Source organism: Amia ocellicauda, chromosome 3, assembly GCF_036373705.1.
Source record: "Amia ocellicauda isolate fAmiCal2 chromosome 3, fAmiCal2.hap1, whole genome shotgun sequence".
Classification (NCBI taxonomy): domain Eukaryota; kingdom Metazoa; phylum Chordata; class Actinopteri; order Amiiformes; family Amiidae; genus Amia; species Amia ocellicauda.
The window spans coordinates 37,814,252-37,832,944 of NC_089852.1; the positions used below are offsets into that span (position 1 = coordinate 37,814,252).

Consider the following 18,693-nt stretch of genomic DNA (forward strand, 5'->3'; position numbering starts at 1 on the left):
TGTAGGAGTGACAGAAACATGGCTTACAGACAATGATATCCAAGCTGTTATCAGTGTCAGGTCCAAAAGCCAGTGTCTGTCATTGTATGGGGGTGTGTCAGTGCCCATGGCATGGGTAACTTGCACATCTGTGAGGGCACCATTAATGCAGAAAGATATGTACACATTTTGGAGCAACATATGCTGCCATCCAGACATCGTCTTTTCCAGGGACGTCCCTGCATTTTCCAGCAGGACAAAGCATTCAGCCCGGATTACAAGCGCATGGTTGCGTAAGCAGAGAGTGCAGGTGCTAGCATGGCCTGCCTGCAGTCCTGACCTGTCTGACCTGAGAATGTGTGGTGCATTATGAAGCGCAAAATAAGGCAACGAAGGCCCCATACAGTTGCACAGCTGAAGAAATGCATAATGGAAAAATGGAAAATGGGGAAATTCCGCTTGCTAAATTTAACCAACTGGTGTCTTCAGTGCCCCAATGGTTAATAAGCATTATTAAAAGAAAAGGTGATGTTTCACAGTGGTAAACAGCGGACGGTCCCAACTTTTTTGGAGTGTGTTGCAGTCATCAGATTTGAAATGAGTGTATATTTTCAAAAATAAATTAAATTCACAAAGTAAAACATAAAATAATGTGTTAATAATGTGATTGGTTTTTTGCATTTTCCATACTGTCCCAACTTTTTCGGAATTGGGGTTATAAGCGGTTTTGAAAATGAATGGATGAATGGATGGATGGATGTAATTTGAATAGAAAGATAAACTGTGGCCCAAACGTTTGGAATAGAGTTTGCATTGTCACACATCAAGTTGTCATTTTTGTGAATGCCTGGCTAAACAAATGTATATACTTCAACATTGTATAGTTTCATTATAACATACACTACCAGTCCAAAGTTTTAGAACACCCCCATTTCTCCAGTTTTTATTGAAATTGAAGCACAGTTTTTAAGTACAGTTTCCTACACCATCAAAAGGCCCTCGGAAACTGGAGGAAACTCTGTCAGGAAGAGGTCTGGCAGACCCAAAGCCACAACACAATCAGAAGACAAGTTTCTGAGAGTCAACAGCTTGCGTGAGAGGCGGCTCACAGGACAACAGCTTCAAGCACAGCTTAACACTGGTCGAAGTGAGCAATCTCAGTGTCAATTGTGAAGAGAAGACGTCGAGCTGCAGGTTTGACAGGTCGAGTGACAGTAAGAAAGCCATTGCTAAGATGGCAAAATAAGAAAAAGAGGCTTGCCTGGGCCATGAAGCACCGCCAGTGGACTACTGAAGACTGGAAGAAGGTCTAATGGACCGATGAATCAAAAATTTAAATCTTCGGTTCATCACGCTGGGTTTTTGTATGCCATCGAGTAGGTGAAAGGATGGTTCTTCAGTGTGTGACACCAACTGTCAAACATGGAGGAGGTGATGATCTGGGGCTCTTTTGTTGGAGTGAGCAGCACCCTGAACCAAAACGGCTACCACAGCCTTTTGCAGTTCCATGCAATACGCCTAGTTGGTCAGGGGTTCATCCCACAGCAAGATAATGACCCAAAACATGGGATGAACTGGACAGAAGGGTGAAAGAAAAAGCAACCTACAAGCCCAACACATTTGTGTGAACTTCTGCAACAGTGTTGGGAAGAGCTTTCCGAACAATATTTGATTTCCACTGTAGAAAGAATACATCGAGACATTAAACTGCGTACATTTAAATAAAAACTGGAAAAATGGAGGTGTTCTAAAACTTTTGACCCATAGTGTAACTCACCATGATTAAAATGAGACATGTTCTCTGTGCTTATATTGTATTTTTAAACAGGGGGCAATAATGTGGTAACACAAGAAAGTAATCAATTTTGTAGAGATAATAAAAAGTAACAATTCTGTTTCCCCTATGTCAGTCTGCATCATTCGCTGAGAGCAAGAGATTACTTTGACCAGTCTGAGTCCAGTGTTGAACCTGTAATTAGCATACATTAATTGTATCCCAAGAAGGGGGTAATTACAAATAACAACATAAGAACGTTCACAAGCGAGAGGAGGCCATTTGACCCATCGTGCTCATTTGGTGTCCATTAATAACTAATTGATGCAAGGAGCCTATCCAAATTATTTTTGAATGTTCCCATATTGTCGGTTTCAACCACTTCCCTGGGGAGTTTGTTCCAGATTGTGACGACTCTGTGTGAAATGTACATTTTGCCTTGGCTCTGGAACAAGCAAAACAGTGTCTGAACAATGAAAGCAAGATCAAACGACTGACATAAAAATGTAAAGTTGTTTGGATAAAGAGGACAAAACATTGAACGACTTTACAAGGTAATGAGTCGAGTTTAAATGTATTTTAAAAAGTCTGTTCTGTTACAATTTTGCAACAGGCTAAACAAATCGTTACAATACTGCCACCTAATGGGACATGAAATTATTGAATTGGGCCATGCATACACAATACAAGATGTGCTGTTCACATGATCAAATTTCCATGATCTTAGCTATTGATCTCTTGAATTCATCATGAAAACAAACAACCCATAAACCCACTTCATCCTACCAAAAAGATAAATAAAGGATATATAGAATAGCATCGTGGGGAAGGACAAAGGCACTGGAATATGGTGACTGAACTGAGTACTTCATTCGTCTTCGCAGGCTTTCGCTGTTTGCTAGTTTCGAAGATGTGTACGTCGGTCGCGTTGCGCCGATTTCCCCACGTTCTGCGCAGGTCTGCAGAATTCCACCGATCCCATTGGCGCAGCAGCGCAGACGCGCGCAAATCTGCGCAGCGCAGACGCTCTCACTACACCCCGGCACTCATAAGACAGGTCAAGGGGTGGAGACCAAAGTAACCGCAGTGTGTCAACAGCCCCCGTAACACACAGCCGCGTCCCCCTCCTGACCTCGCCCCCTCCCCGGCTCCGCGCTGTCCATGTCCCGGTCATGTGACACACATACCCTTGTACGGTCGGCTCGGGTCCGCTGCGAGGCTAAGTTTAGCCTCCGCTCAGTGGCGGTGCAGGATGCCGGGCAGTTACGTACGTTTTCGAAAGGTCAATTAAAAACAACCAAAAAAAGATCCGCTCAATAATGGCATTACATTCCGACACAGCACACCAATGATAACACATCCGCGCGTTTTACGGCGAGCTTGTTTGACCCATAAAGGGCCGCCGTGTTTTGAAGCGAGTGAGTCTGCGCGCCGCTGCGTCTCGCGCTCGGGCCCCTCAGCTGTGCGAGTCTCGCGAGAGCGCGCGAGGGGATAAGTTGAGGGAACATGGCGACGTCTAATTTGCTAAAGGTAGGAGGCACTTCATTTTTAATATCGGCAGTGTTTGCTGTACGCGCCGTCTATTTGAGATCGCTGAGCTGCGTTGAAATGCGCGGCTGCTGAACAAAAGCACCCAGTGTTTTGGGGGTTTGGTGACGGGAGCGGTGTGGTGCATATCAATGGACAAGCCAGACAAAGCTGCCTCTGCCTGTAAATATTACTGGCACTGGGGTGGCTGAGCCAAAACTTGTCATTATTTGGTGTATGGGCCTGGTGGGGTGTACTGCTCCACGCGTGGCGGGTTTGTGCTGTCTGGCTGCGCCGCGGGTCGTGCGTGTGGGGCTGGAGCTGCTGTGGTCGCCCGGATCTGTGCGTGTTGTCAGCCAGCAGGAATGCCAGTGTTTTAAAGAGGGTTATGTAAACCCCGGCGAGCTGTGCAGGATATCGGCTCTGATCGCTCGGCGGGATGCTTTCTGCACGCCATCCGACAATAACACAATCCCGACCATGCAGTCATTGCCTGTCCCTCGGTCATCATTGCATGCATGGATGTATATTGACGTAAGTGTGAATGTGGTCATTTCAGCTGAAACTTCGTGTCTCGCCCCAGACATTGTGTTTTGTTCTCTATTTATTGATTGGTTGGTTGGTTGATTGATTGATTGATTTATTCCATATATAAACTCCTCGCTTTTAGCTTCAAAGTAAGCTATGTCATCACCGGTTCAACGCGAAATCCCGAAACAAGGCGTTGTATAGAGAGTGTGGCTGCTTTAAAGTGACAGTCAGATGATTGTAACCCAGTGGCAGAGAGATTGACAGTAGTAGTACTAGTTGTTTTAAAGTGACAGTCAGATTGTAACCCAGTGGCAGAGTAACTGACAGTAGTAGTACATTGTGTATGTAGTTACAGCTATGCATGGTGTGGACAGATCATCTTAAGCTCTGCCACTTCATTTGCACCTTTTTCAACAACCCCTCTACCACTTTATTGCCTTGATAGTAACCCAAGAGATAGTCTACCTACACCAAACTCCAACTGACAATGGTGTTTTTTATTATTATTATTACTATTATGTTATTAATTTGCCTTAGTCAATACATTTTAAAACGCAGAGCAAGAATTATATTTATTTTGTTTAGGTGCAGCCTTGAGAAGGGTGCAATATTGAACATTGATTTTATAGGTTTTAAATAAATAATACAAAAAAACTACTTTTGGGTTGTTTTTATAAGATGACATGTCAGTCTCCTTTTAGGTAATCATATAGAGCTATTACCTTTTTACATGTGTTTTGTAACTTTTTAGGAATTGTATTGTCTATTTTACTGCCACCTTGTAGCTGCTTACATTAGGTAATTTTAATAGTCGTATATACTCCAATTTGCTTACCTCTACCTGTGTTGTTTTTGTTTGTCTAAAATGTAATTTGCTGTGATTATGTTCTGATTGTAGTAACATTGAACAGAATGCAAACAAAGCACTGGGGCCCATGGGATAATATTGTATCTCACAAGGGCTTTCTGGTTTCCATTTTATTTATTTATTATTGTTTTTAGTTTTAAAATATAATGTCAGTCTTTGTTGTCCAGCATTGGAGTGTGACTTTTGTCATGGAGATTTGTAGTTTGCAGTTGCCCATTAAACCATCCTTCTGTCTGCCATGCACCAGTCAGTGATGCCCCCACCTTCCCCCATAGCACGCCTGTCTCTGAGCCAATTTTTAAAAATAAATTGTATTCATCTGAAAATCTGCCATTCCATCCCAGAGCTGCAGTTAAAAAAAAAAAAAAAAAAAAAATGCTTTAGTTACAGTTCCCTTGGAAGCCATGCCTTTTCAGATCACCTGCTGTGTAGCACAGAGAGGGTATGGAGTATGAAGCGCTCCCAATACTGAATATTCAGTATTCCAGTAAATCCAGTGTGGTTTGATCTGAAGGTGAACTAGTCTGTATAAGAAATAGTGTTTGGTTTAGAAGAATGTTGTGTAATGAATGAAATAAAGGAGATTTTGACCAGGATTGAATACAATTCATTTGACCAGCAATCATTACAAACCCAAAGCATGCTGCTGGCTTTTTTTGCTAGAGGTTTCTTGTTCCGATGGGAAGCTGCAATCTAGCTTGTTTATGTTAGTTTTTTTGTGTGTCCGTTGAAGGTAAAGGCCTAGCATTTATACATTTCTCTGTTTTAGTCCTTTTTATTTTATTTTTTATTTTTTTATATATAATCCCTAAATTCTTATTACCAAAATGTGAAACTTTCCCCAAATCCTCAAAATATTGGCAAGCTTATTTCTAGACGCACGTTGAAATGTCCCTCTTGCATGATTTCAGTCTGGATTTATGAATGTGATGATTATACAACTAAACTTAGACTAGAGTCGGTATTGTATCCTTGTTGCATAACTTAATAATTGCATAACTTGCAGCCAAATAATGCTTATTTCAAATATATTTGGGGCTAATTTAGTACTCTATTTCAGTGATGGGCCCAACTATTCATACTAAAATTCCTTCACAGCTGAATGTTCACATTATCAAATACAGACCACAAAGGTCCATTAAGCTATTCACTTTCAACTAGAACTAGGATGAACATTAAAACTGCAACCAGTTCTGCATTAATGTGATCTGGAATATTTTCCCGAAGTATGCCCAAGCTGTCTGGTTCAAACGGCAGTATTTTTACAAGAAGAATAGTTTAAACAAAATCTCCCCTTTGTATACAGTGTTGATATGTTTTTCAGTCACTAGCATGCAATTTTCTGCCCATGGTGGTGTATGGAGTCCGAGACAGTTTGACTTTAGTACAATTACAATATATCATGTACAATTACTCATTTATACATTAGGGTTTTTGCTGGAGCAATCTCTTTACAGTACAGTACCTTGCTCAAGGGTTTAACAGCAGTGGCCCCCACCTGGGATTGAGCCCACAACCCTCCACTGCCAGAGCCCAAGCCTCTACCCCACACTGCTGTTCCGTACTTGAGTTCTGTTGGACAAAGCCAGTCTGTAACTTCCTTCTTTATCATCACTTTCTGGATTTGGGAAAGGGGAGATTTACCAGAATTGTTATGCTTCACGTCAATGAGGAATTACCAGAAGAGAGGAACAGGGAGGAGCCTCAGTGAATGGACACAGTCTTGACAAACTGTGGAGTAGGCTGGCCTAAAAAACACAACAAATTATTTAATTGGTGTTCTTGAACTTAAGTCGGGGAAAAGGAATAAATATTTGAATTCCATAGAGTACAACAGTAAACATTAGCCGGTCTTGTGGCTTAAGTAGACTCTGTCCTCCAAAAAGTGACATGTAGAACTAAATACACAGTTGACAACACCTGACAGTTTCTGTGGAAAAATATGTTCTGATTGACTGAAATCACTTCTAAGGTTAAAGAGCATTAGAATATCCTTCCCACTGGGACTTGCCCAGTACACTTTGCACTGTGTAGAGACTGTTAATGTACAGTGTGGATCTGAATCACCTCTGTTGAATCCACACTCCTCTCATGTCAATTGTTCTTTCTTCTGTTTGGATTGCCCTCCCCAGAACAAGGGCTCCCTCCAGTTTGAGGACAAATGGGATTTGATGCGGCCCATCGTTCTGAAATTACTGCGCCAGGAGTCCGTCACCAAGCAGCAGTGGTTTGATCTGTTTTCGTAAGTAATCAGTCATCACCCTCCCCTTGGCCATCAGAACATAAATAACACTTAATGCATTCTGGACGTTTCTGCTTGGCAAAAGCGAGCAGCTTTTGTTGGACGTTTTGTTTTTGCTCTTCTATACAGTACTTATTGCCACATTCTGATAAACTTCTCTTTACTTGATTATTCCTCTACAGAGATGTTCATGCAGTTTGCCTTTGGGATGATAAAGGTCCTGCAAAGATCCACCAGGCTTTGAAAGAAGACATATTAGACTTTATCAAGCAAGCCCAAGCGGTGAGTCCTAGCAAAGATTATTCATTTATGCTGTTAGCTAGAAGTATATTAATTATTGTAATTGTTTTGTTATGTCTCAAAATGTGCAGTATCCGATTCAATAGAGCGTTTACATTCTCTGTTCTGGAGCGCTGCGTGTCAGAGCACACTGACCTACTGTCTGGTCTCCACACAGCGAGTGTTGAGCCACCAGGATGACACGGCGCTGCTTAAGGCCTACATTGTGGAGTGGCGCAAGTTCTTCACCCAGTGTGACATCCTTCCGAAGCCATTCTGCCAGCTGGAGATCACACTGATGGGGAAGCAGGGCAGCAACAAGAAATCCAATGTAGAAGACAGTATTGTTAGAAAGGTAATGGGGGTGGCCTGGCTTTTACGTCTAAAAGTGCCATGTCTGGCAGTTGGTGTTTTTAAAAAAAAAAAAAAAAAAAAAAAAATGCTTTAGGGGCAGTGGGGCGGACTGCAGTTGGGCAGGACAACAGGTGCAACCCTATCGAGTCAGACAGCTGCATTTATGTTCAGGCCAGAGAGCATGGTTTGAGAGACCCAGCACTTGGTCAATACTGCAGTGCTTGCAATCTGTCTAGCATCAGAATACAGCTTATGGGGGTCCCTGAAATAAGTCAGTCTTTGATTTAAACGATTATATAAAACAAATCCTTTCTAATAGGAGCCCTGCCTCCTCTCCTCCTCATCTGTGCTTGTGTTTTTCATGTGTCCCTTTCTGCCCTAGCTCATGCTGGACACATGGAATGAGTCCATCTTCTCCAATATAAAGAACCGGCTGCAGGACAGCGCCATGAAGTTAGTGCACGCAGAGAGACTGGGGGAGGCCTTTGACTCACAGCTCGTCATCGGTGTGAGGGAGTCCTACGGTGAGCCTGGGGGTGGGCGGGTGATTTCTCAACGTACCTGGGGATATATAAGCTCTCCTTTCTCTTGGCTCATGTAGAGGTTGATCTTTTGAGATCAGAAAGCAGGTTTTAAAAAAAGGTTAATTGGCTTATTCTTAATTTTTGTTAACAACTTTTATAATCTTTGTGGTAGTGTGATTTTTGTAAAAAAAAACAAAAAACTTTTTTCCTCTCTCCTTTGGTTCACAGTTAATCTTTGCTCCAACCCAGAAGACAAGCTTCAGATCTACAGAGATAATTTTGAAAAAGCCTATTTGGATTCCACAGAGAGGTTTTACAGAACGCAAGCTCCCTCCTATCTACAGCAGAATGGTGTGCAGAATTATATGAAATATGTAAGTGTATTGGAAAGCCATTAATTCCTGGAACGTCTGGAAAAGAAAAGCTACACCAATAATAATAAAAAGAATGTCATGAATGCTGTCTTTTGTCATTGCTGTTTCTGTACAGGCAGATGCTAAGTTAAGGGAAGAGGAGAAACGTGCACTTCGTTACTTGGAGACAAGACGTGAATGTAACTCTGTACAAGCAGTAAGTGAACTGGAGGGTCAAGTTTTGCATGTCTAAAACATTTTTGCTGTTACTGCTTATACTGCAGTTGGAGGCATTGGGTAATGAAGGATCCGTTTAAATTACGCTACTTCATAACCTTTGCCTCAGGTCTCGTTTTCCTGAGGGTCTTTTTCACCTTAGCTGCATCCAGATCAATAATTGATTGAAAACCGAGTCCAAGTAAACAAACAAATTTGGATTAGAACATCTAAATGTGGCCTTTTCATTCCTGCACCAGGTCCCTGTTTTTTATTCTCCTTAGTTTGCATTAACAGGTGAATCTAATTTAGTCAGAATTAACTGGCAGTAGCATATTAATAGTAAAACATTTAATTATGACTCCTGTCTCCTAGTGTCACCACTTTTCCAAACCCCAAACCATTAAAATGAGTGATTTATTTTCCAATGAAAGGAACAAAGCAGTGGGAGGGAGGAAACATTTGATTTTTCCTGTTTTTGTTTCAGCTTATGGAATGTTGTGTGAATGCTCTTGTGACATCTTTCAAAGAGACAATCTTAGCGGAATGTCCAGGCATGATCAAAAGAAATGAAACCGAGAGTGAGTACATCACACCGAGACCTAACTGGAATATCGTACCACCAGGCCAAACCTCCTGTTCCCCTGTGCTGTTGTTCTCTCTGTATAGTGCATCATTTGTGGACATGCTGTACTAATGGCACATCAGTTGCAATATTCATGATTGATATTCTAACGCATGTCGTATCTTTAAAGGGTACAATTTACATTTGAGTGGGGAAAGGATAATTGCTATATAGAGCGATCCAAAAATGAGATTGTTGTAATCGGTGGCGTTGCCAAAGCCAGAAGAATGAATGTGCAATGTCTGTCTGGATGTAATTGGCTATTTCGATATACATGCATGCACAGCTCCTCTTGAACTCCAAATTGACGTTACTGCTTGACTTGAACAGCTTGTGCCCTCTCTTAGAACTCCACCTCATGTTTTCCCTGATGGACAAAGTTCCCAATGGCATTGAGCCCATGCTGAAGGATCTGGAGGAGCACATTATTAATGCTGGCTTAGCGGACATGGTAGCAGCAGCAGAGACGATAACTACTGTGAGTAGCGCCATTTCTGTGAGGTCAGGGTGCATAGGAGAAAGAGAGGATATTGGGATGCTCACTGTGGCAGTGTTTCTAATAATACTGCTGTGTGAAAGGAAGGGTTTTGGTGATGTTTGAAATCCGAAGGGGCTTTTTACTGAATGAAAGTTTAGCCATGAGATGCCTACTCTTCCTTTATGTAAGACCACCTCTCTGAGTTTTATTGAATGAAAGCAGCTGTGCTAATAACAATTTTTGCCTATTCCGTTAATAAATAAGATCTGCTTTTGGGTGTGCATCGTTTTATTTATTCCTTTTCTCTCTTGTTTTCCCCCCAAAGGATTCTGAGAAATATGTAGAGCAGCTTCTTACTTTATTTAATCGGTTCAGTAAACTAGTTAAAGAGGCTTTTCAAGATGATCCCCGATTTCTGACTGCCAGAGACAAAGTAAGTATCTTTTCAGATTATTGTTGGTTTTACGGTTTTGTTTTTGTGGAAATGCTTTTCTATTTCAGTATGTTTTAACAACAAGCTCCAAAAGCATCTTTGTTTTGTTTTTACGTAATGGAAACTATCAAACTCCCTGCTATTACTTTCAAAGAAAAGTATTCCTTGTTTTATGCAAGAAATTATAGGATTCCTTCAGCTGAGTAGCCATCATTCATGTAGGGTTGGGCAGCCAATTGCAATAGACATTTATTGATCTTGTGGTCAGCAGGGCAAGAGTGAAGCATTTGTTGTTTTTCTGTACTGTAGTGTTCATGATAAAACTTTTGGGAATATCTGTGTTCTCAATTATTTTTTAGGCCTATAAAGCTGTTGTGAATGATGCTACAATATTTAAACTTGAGCTCCCACTGAAGCAGAAGGGGTAAGAGTCCAATATCATTTATTTCAACTTCACACATCTATTCCTTGAATTCCTTGATTGGTGAACACTATATATTCTTTTTTTAGAATAAATCAAATTATACAGAATACAAACAAATTGATTCCTATAGATGTATCCCAGCTGGTAGACATGCTGACTTTGGTTATCTATTTTTAATTGGCACTGCAGTAGATGCGCTATTTGTGTCTGAGCTTGATGGATAGCTGACACATTATGTGGCTTGTACCCCTGCAGAGTGGGATTGAAAACCCAGCCGGAGTCCAAATGCCCGGAGTTGCTGGCAAACTACTGTGACATGCTATTGAGAAAAACTCCGCTTAGTAAAAAACTTACGTCAGAAGAGATCGAAGCAAAGTTAAAAGAAGTGGTATGTATGCATCTTGATTTCAACCTTAAATTATTTTAATTCCCTAAAATGATCACAATTCATACTTAATAACATTTAAATTGTAGTCTGTTTTATTGTATGGTAAGATGCTGTTGTGTACTAAACTTTGTGAGCAACCTTCTAAATCGTAATTTCCTGCAATATGTTGCAGTCATTGATGTAATAAATGTGGCAGTACAACCCTTTACAAATTCTGATCCTTTACAAAATCCTTTAATCCCACAAAATATGCCCTTGCTTTTCGCCTTGATTTATTTATTTATTTTATTTTTTTAATTTTGATTCCTCCACTATTCTAAATGTTTTGTGCAAATGGCGTGTAAAAATGTCTCCCCCCCCCCCCCCCCCCCAATTTGATTGTGAATTTTGCTTTCTTTCAATTACCTTTCCCAGTTACTGGTGTTGAAGTATGTACAAAATAAAGATGTCTTCATGAGGTATCACAAAGCACATTTGACGCGTCGTTTGATCCTGGATATTTCGGCTGACAGCGAGATCGAAGAAAATATGGTGGAGTGGCTCAGGGTAAGTATCCGTTAGGAATTTTATAACTGTTCATTCTGTGTATACCATTTAAAAAAAAAAAAAAAAAAAAGCTTCTAGCATTAGTAATCTCAGTGATGGTGTGATTTTACATGGGAGGGGATATCTTAAATGTAACATAAGATCTCAAAATTATTAGGACAAGGGTGTTGGTCAGTTGATATTTTTCACTAATTGAAAACCTGTTCAACATGTTCATACTAGAGACAGTGCCTTCCTTCTGCTGCCGATCAGCTGAACTTGGGCTGGACTTGTATCTGGTTGTATTCAGATTCACATTTTGAGCACCTGATGAGCCTCCTGTATGCATTCTCTTCTCTGGACAGGAAGTGGGCATGCCCGCAGATTATGTGAACAAGCTGGCAAGGATGTTTCAGGACATTAAAGTTTCTGAAGATCTAAACCAGGCTTTCAAGGAGATGCACAAACACAACAAGCTGGCATTGTCGGGTAATTATTTTTAATACTGTATCCTAAAGTGTAGCATAAAACATTTGCAGTAATGTACCTTTTATTGAAGTTGCTTTTTCTTTTGATGCATATAAAACGCACTGCCAAAAGTGGCTTGAACAGCAGGTTGACCGCATGCCACTGTTTAACATGCTGCCGTTGTTGTTGTGGGACAGCCGACTCGGTGAACATCAAGATCCTGAACGCGGGTGCCTGGTCGCGGAGCTCGGAGAAGGTGTTCGTGTCTCTGCCCACCGAGCTGGAGGACCTCATCCCGGAGGTGGAGGAGTTCTACAAGAAGAACCACAGTGGCAGGAAGCTACACTGGCACCACCTCATGTCCAATGGGATTGTGAGTACATTGCTCTCCGAGGCATCTTCTTGTGTGGGCTGTAGAGACACGGGCAGGTAGGCTTGTATGTACGAGTAGAGGCCTCCACCCTTCCCAACTGCTGTTTTGGTTTGTAGTTCTCTCTCTGTAGTCAGGACATTAAGAGATGTAGTCATCTTAAGCCTCAGGCACAACATTGTGTAACTTTGGCGAGGGGCCCCGTGAACTACACGCAAGCAGTACACAATCCAGGTAAGGTAACTACCTCAGTGTGTCACAGGCCCCTCCCCCTCCTTATTGAGTCATTTGAATTGAACTCAATGTATGATGTCTCTGTAGTTGTTTCTGTCAGGAAGTAGAAGGAAGGAGAGAACCTGTGAATGAGGCTTAAAAAAAACGGGTTGTGATACAATCTCTGAGTGCCATATGTATACAGATCCCAAACAATACAAGCAGCACCTCCTGAGAGTTCAGAAAATGTATTGTCATGTTCTGTAGGACTGCTTCATAAAGTGCTTGAAATGTCTCTGGTCATACTAGAATCTTAGCAGGGCATCTCTTTTGTAGATCACGTTTAAAAATGAAGTTGGACAGTATGACCTGGAGGTCACGACCTTTCAGCTGGCTGTCCTCTTTGCCTGGAACCAAAGACCCAGAGAAAAGATTAGTTTTGAAAATTTAAAACTAGCCACCGAGCTTCCGGATGCAGAGCTGCGGCGCACTCTATGGGTGAGTCAGGGAGAATAAAATACCCTTTGCCTGATAGCAAAGGGGTCCGTATCATTCATCAGCACATGAAGATCATCTTCAAATCAGTCATTGTCAGTATTTTTTGTTAAATCCGAATACTAGTAATTTTGAAATGAAGTCTTCATGGGCACTAGGTTTCATCCCATACCACTCTGACTCAGGCCTAAACCAAATAAAAACTTTAACCTGAGAATCGCAAATGATCAGCCTGTACCCTAGAGTTTTTATTTATTTACAAGTAGTACAATGTGACTTTAAACAGTAACTTAAACCCCAACTGGGTACAAGTTTGTAATTTGGGATCCTTGTCTAGGTTTGATTTAGTCTAGGCCTACATATAATATACATTTTTCACACCCACAAAAAACGGTTTCTTATGTATAGGTTGTATTGTCAGGGTTGTATGTTTATTTGTTTTCACGGTTCTTTCTGCCCATGTCTGTGGTCCGTGTCTGTGTGTAACTCGTTGTCTTTCTCTCCCAGTCTCTTGTAGCTTTTCCGAAGCTGAAGCGGCAGGTGTTGTCGTATGAACCTCAAGTCAATTCTCCCAAAGACTTCACGGAAGGCACCCTCTTCTACGTGAACCAGGAGTTCTCATTAATGTGAGGATGTAGGATCATTCTGAAATCACTTCATATGAAGATAACTGTTCCCAACCCATTTTAAAGTGATGATCAAGTTTGTTTTTGTGTTCTTCCCTTTGGATACCTTTAGTTAAATATGTGGCAAAATGTAAAATACTATGTGATTCCTGGTTTTATCAGATATTCATATTTCTGTAGATTTTAGAAGGGGTATTTATTGCTGAGCTAAATTAGTTTCTATTGAAATTTGAAACATTATAAAAATGGAAATTCCTTTACATAATAAATGCAGGACTTTTAAGTGTGTGCGCGTGCGCGTGGTCGTGTGCGTGTGTGTGTGTATATACATGTGGTATTTAAAAAAAATTAACAAACTTTGAAAAACAAACTGTTAATCTGACACACAGATGTAAAGACCCAAAATGGCAAAGGTTCAACTTGCATCTGACCCTGTAGCTGACACCTTGCCTGATGCTTTTGTTCTAGAAAAAATGGGAAAGTTCAGAAGAGAGGAAAGATCAATCTCATCGGCAGACTGCAGCTCACGACGGAGAGGATGAGAGAGGAGGAGAATGAAGGCATCGTCCAGCTTAGAATATTAAGAACCCAGGTGTGTGCTCTGGCCAGGGCAACAATTAGACCGTCATCTTCTGGTTTTCAGACACGCTTTCCTGATTTGGTCAAGATTTCCCAGGCCTGTATGCGACACATTTGTCATGTTGGGTTCATAAACGTTTAGTACAATTCCCATCACAGCCACACGGTTAAAATCTATCATGACAACTTCAGGATTAAAAGGCAGTATTGTTAAATTAATCTGGGGGGGAAGCACCAAAATAGGGTATAAATTGAATGAGCAAGATATGTGTGGACACCACCTTTTTGTTCATCTGTGTAAAAGTTGACCCTTTTTGTTGCTTTCCTTGCAGGAGGCCATTATCCAAATAATGAAAATGCGGAAGAAAATCACAAATGCCCAACTCCAGACTGAACTGGTAGAGATTCTGAAAAACATGTTTTTACCACAGAAGAAAATGATCAAAGAGCAAATCGAGTGGCTTATCGAGCACAAATATATCAAGAGAGATGAGTCGGACATAAACACCTTTATTTACATGGCGTAGCGGACGCGGCGGCAGTGGTGAAGAGGAAGATGACGATGGCGGTGACGTTGGTGCCAGGTGGACGCTGTGTCAGCCAGAGGCTTCTCGACAGCGACCGGCTTGCTTGGAGATGGACTGGATCTCTGACTGATACTTCAGTTACATAAATATAAAAAATCCCTGCCTTACCTTATTAAAATTGAGGAGAAAAAAAAAAAAAAAAATGAAAGGACTATATTTTGCCAATTTTAGTCGGTATGCATGGTGGCGTTTGCCTTCGTGTTTTTCATCTTCAGCAGCATGCTATTCTGTGGAAATGATTGCATTCATCAAAGAGCCTGTTGTGTGCGGTTTAAAACGATTTAGAATATCCATCCGCTGTGTCGTCTGTGGCCAGCTGGATTACAGATCTTTCTCCAGACGAGCCCCCAACCAGTAACTGCAGACCCAAACATCATAAAGGGGAACTGTTAAGATTTTTTTTGTACATAAAGAACTGTGTCTAGGCCTAGATTTAGAACTTTTACTTTACTTCTGGATCAGTAAAAGTAGCTTTATCATGGCAGTCTTTGGTCCTGGTTTGCACTTTTTTTCTTTTCCTTCTTTCTTCTACTGACTTATACAGGTGGGTTCACATTACGTTTTTGGTCACAAAACCTGCAAGTCAAACGTCATGACATCAACGATGGGGATATCCTAGTTAAGCCTGGTTGTGAATATCCTCAAGGCATTTCCATTTTGGTCAGGAGTTATCTTCTCACAGTCACAGTTTAATTGAGTTATTTCAGTTCACTATACTATTCTGCACATTTTCCTTCAACAGAAAGAAAGAGCCAAGTAAATGTACAAAAACTAATTGGGGCTTTGTTACTGCAGGTAATAAAAACATAAACTGTGTTGACCTGGTCTTTTGATCTACCTTAAAATGGGATTTGAATCCGAAGAAAAACAAAGCTGAAGCAGAACAATACCATTTTATAGCTGGGAGTATAATGTTTGGGGGAATTTGTAGTGGGTGATTATTATAACAAAGCTCAAAATTGCTTTATTGGCAGCATTTAGCAAAGTAATTTTTAAACTTGAGAAGAAAAGCCAGGCCTTTCTTAAAAACAATTAGTCATCCATCGGAGAAGGATGTTTTTAAACTATTTTGTTTTAGTCTTTGTTATGGCAATACAGTCTTTCTTGATGCTGTAGTTTTTCTGAAGGTTGGTTCCTCTACTGAATGTTGAGATGTCCCTTGTTAGTTTTGTTTAACTGATTTGTTATTCTTTCAAAGCACAAACAGCCTAGTTATTCAGGTGCAAGTCCCACGTTTTGTGAACAAAACAGATTTAAAAAGTCAACTTGTGTATTATGTACTTAATTTATTAAATATGGTAGTGGTGCCAGATCTAAGTAGATAAAAAGCCCAACTTAAAGAAGTAAACTTAGAAGACCAAAATCCTATAAACTACCTTCTTTCAATTATAAGTAAATCAAGATCTAGATTTTGAAGGAAAGCAGTATATATGTTGAAATATACAATGTTCTCTATCTTCAGTCTGCAGAAAAGCTAATCAGTATCCTCAGTCTTGGATGTATGGTGTTTGTGGTAACCCACAAAGTTTATGGCTTTCAGAAAGCATAGTTTTCACTGCAGTATAGATGCAGCGAAATGAAGTGTTAAAGTGAGTCGTAGGGGAAACTGAAAATAAAGAGAGAGCTGACAACCACACAGACATCCTACTGTAATCTGTGTAGCAACTGTCTTTCTGCCCATTGTCCTCTACACAGTTTCTTGGAACTGCTACCCCTAAATCCTGAACTGTCAAGGAAAATAAAGCCTCGCTGCCCTGGTTTGGTGCTCGAAACATTTTCTTTATATTAATCACAGCATCACTGTGAGCTTCCGGCATTGCTATCCCTGATTTCTAAGCAGCATGTACAAAAACAAAAACCTATTATAGGGCCTTGCAGGTTTATAACCGGTCTACTGCCCTGTTAACAGCTTCTGCATTTGGGTAATGACTCTTGTCTTTGCATCGAGATATCTGGTATTCGGAAGGAGAGCAGGGAATAGAAAGTTAGCCCTTGTGCGTTTGCACCATTTATTATCTAGAGAATATAGCTGCATTTAATTATGTAGAGCAACAAAAAAAAAAAGTGCAGTTACTATTCTGAGAAGAATATTTCAGGTTTTCAGCTTTGCAGGGTAGCCACATTATTTGCCTTTCAGTGTAGTTCAAGTTTTCCCAGTTACCACATTGGTGACGGAAGGGTCAATTTACTGCCTAATACAGAAATGAAAACGGACACCCCCAAAAAATTACTCTGGAACTGTTGGGAGGGAAATCGATGGTTTATGGGTATGATGAACACAGAATTAGTTGTCTTCTTTCTGCCTGATGCTTTATTTTGGTTTTGTGTGTATAAATTAGACTTTAATATGGTGCTTAGACCTTTTTTTTTGTTAGATATGTATATATTTAATTCTTCATTCATTGTATTGGGTTCTTAGACACATAAATTAAACAAATCCTGAAGATCAATAATGAGATAATGTATTTTTTTTTAAGCACTGTCCCTTTTTAACTCCAGCAGTGGTTTCTGGAAACTGAACTATATGTGACTTTAAATTTGTAGCAGAGGAACACGGGTTTCTGTGGAAATCTGTGCTGTGGATATTGTTCTGCAGTGGTCAGAACTGTACAACAATATCCAGATATTTGAGGAGAAAGACTGCATTCTTCTTGAAGGAATTGTCTGCATTTTCTTAAGTCACACTGTGGGAACTGTACTCCTGGTTTTCCTATAAAATATTACATGTTTCTGTAGACTTACATTGACAATATACATACATGTAGTGTTTCTATGGTGGGGAAACTAATTCCTATGAAAATAGTGTAATTCTAACTGGGGTACAGCGTAATAATTCCTTCAAGAATGTTCCTTTTAATTTTGATGACCACTGAAATCCATGTTGTTGTACTGCCTTTTATTTTTAATTCCTATTTTTATTTCCTCCTCCTTATTCATATGCTGTCTACAGTAACCACAGTGTGGCACTGCCTAGTCCTCATAGTGCGTCAGTATTGTCTCAGGATATATATTTTTTCTGCTTGACAGCATGTCCTGATGCAGAAATAAAGAATCAGTACAATTTGCAGTAATGCTCAATGGCTGCACCGAAACATTCTAGTTTAAAATACCAGTGTTTTGCACAGTTTTGCCCCTTTATATTTACATTACTGTGAAGGATCTATTTATTTCAGTACAGCAATACATTATGGCATATTCCTGATTCATTGTCTAAAAACAATAGTGATTGTAGCCACTGGAATTCTACGTTTTCTTTAACCTGTAATAAAATTAGGTTTATCTGTGTCTATGCAAGGAATAATGCTGCAAGACCTTTTTGGTCAATAAAACAAATTTCAACACTACCCTTGTTGCTTTGTATAGAATTTACATCTTTACATTGTAAACTCTAGGTCATTTTTTTTTTTTTTTTTAATCCTGCAGAAAAATAACCAGCATGATTTCTTAAGGCAGTCCTAGCTTTTGATCCAGGCCTTTAAAAAAAAAAAAAAAAAAAGTATATTTATTAGTACCAAGACAAGATTTATTAGTTTCAACCATTTGGTCAGGAATAGGTATCATAGATTTCTGAAAGCTTTAAAACCCATAAAGGTGTGTGGTTTGTGGATGTCTTTGATTTCAGTGTTTGGTATGTTTGCAGTAGCCTGGTTCATAAATTACTCATGTATTCTATAGGCTGTTAAACCAATGCATTATTAGGTTTTGACTGCAGTAGGCACAGGTTATTATTTGTACAAATGTAGTTAATTCCCAGCTTACAGTGGAAATAGAGGAATTATCTGTTTGGATTGATATATATTGCTTTTTTACATCTAGTAAATGTGAATATAAACCT

The 18,693-nt window shown here is 40.1% G+C and overlaps 1 protein-coding gene across 2 annotated transcripts; it reads left to right on the forward strand.

The window, feature by feature from the left end:
• The first annotated feature begins 2,961 nt into the window (after nucleotides 1–2,961).
• Nucleotides 2,962–18,202, forward strand: LOC136746670 (cullin-5). 2 transcript variants are annotated; one of them, XM_066699307.1, is made up of 19 exons: nucleotides 2,962–3,283; nucleotides 6,812–6,921; nucleotides 7,104–7,203; nucleotides 7,379–7,555; nucleotides 7,937–8,078; nucleotides 8,307–8,452; nucleotides 8,568–8,648; nucleotides 9,135–9,228; nucleotides 9,620–9,750; nucleotides 10,076–10,183; nucleotides 10,543–10,607; nucleotides 10,863–10,995; nucleotides 11,410–11,541; nucleotides 11,886–12,009; nucleotides 12,186–12,361; nucleotides 12,908–13,069; nucleotides 13,574–13,692; nucleotides 14,161–14,284; nucleotides 14,604–18,202. In XM_066699307.1, the coding sequence occupies exons 1-19, from the start codon at nucleotides 3,260–3,262 to the stop codon at nucleotides 14,796–14,798; spliced, it is 2,343 nt and encodes a 780-aa protein (XP_066555404.1). In that variant the 5' UTR covers nucleotides 2,962–3,259; the 3' UTR covers nucleotides 14,799–18,202. The 2 variants fall into 2 exon arrangements, with proteins under 2 accessions (XP_066555404.1, XP_066555403.1); XM_066699306.1 differs by lacking the exon at nucleotides 2,962–3,283 and adding an exon at nucleotides 3,315–3,814.
• Nucleotides 18,203–18,693: the final 491 nt, after the last annotated feature.

Bases quoted from the DNA above. Each gene is read 5' to 3' on its own strand.
- LOC136746670 (XM_066699306.1), top strand. From the start codon at position 3,518: ATGGGCCTGGTGGGGTGTACTGCTCCACGCGTGGCGGGTTTGTGCTGT. The intron at 10,608-10,862 runs GTAAGAGTCCAA...GTACCCCTGCAG, and splicing joins CTCCCACTGAAGCAGAAGGG to AGTGGGATTGAAAACCCAGC. The intron at 12,010-12,185 runs GTAATTATTTTT...GTTGTGGGACAG, and splicing joins CAACAAGCTGGCATTGTCGG to CCGACTCGGTGAACATCAAG.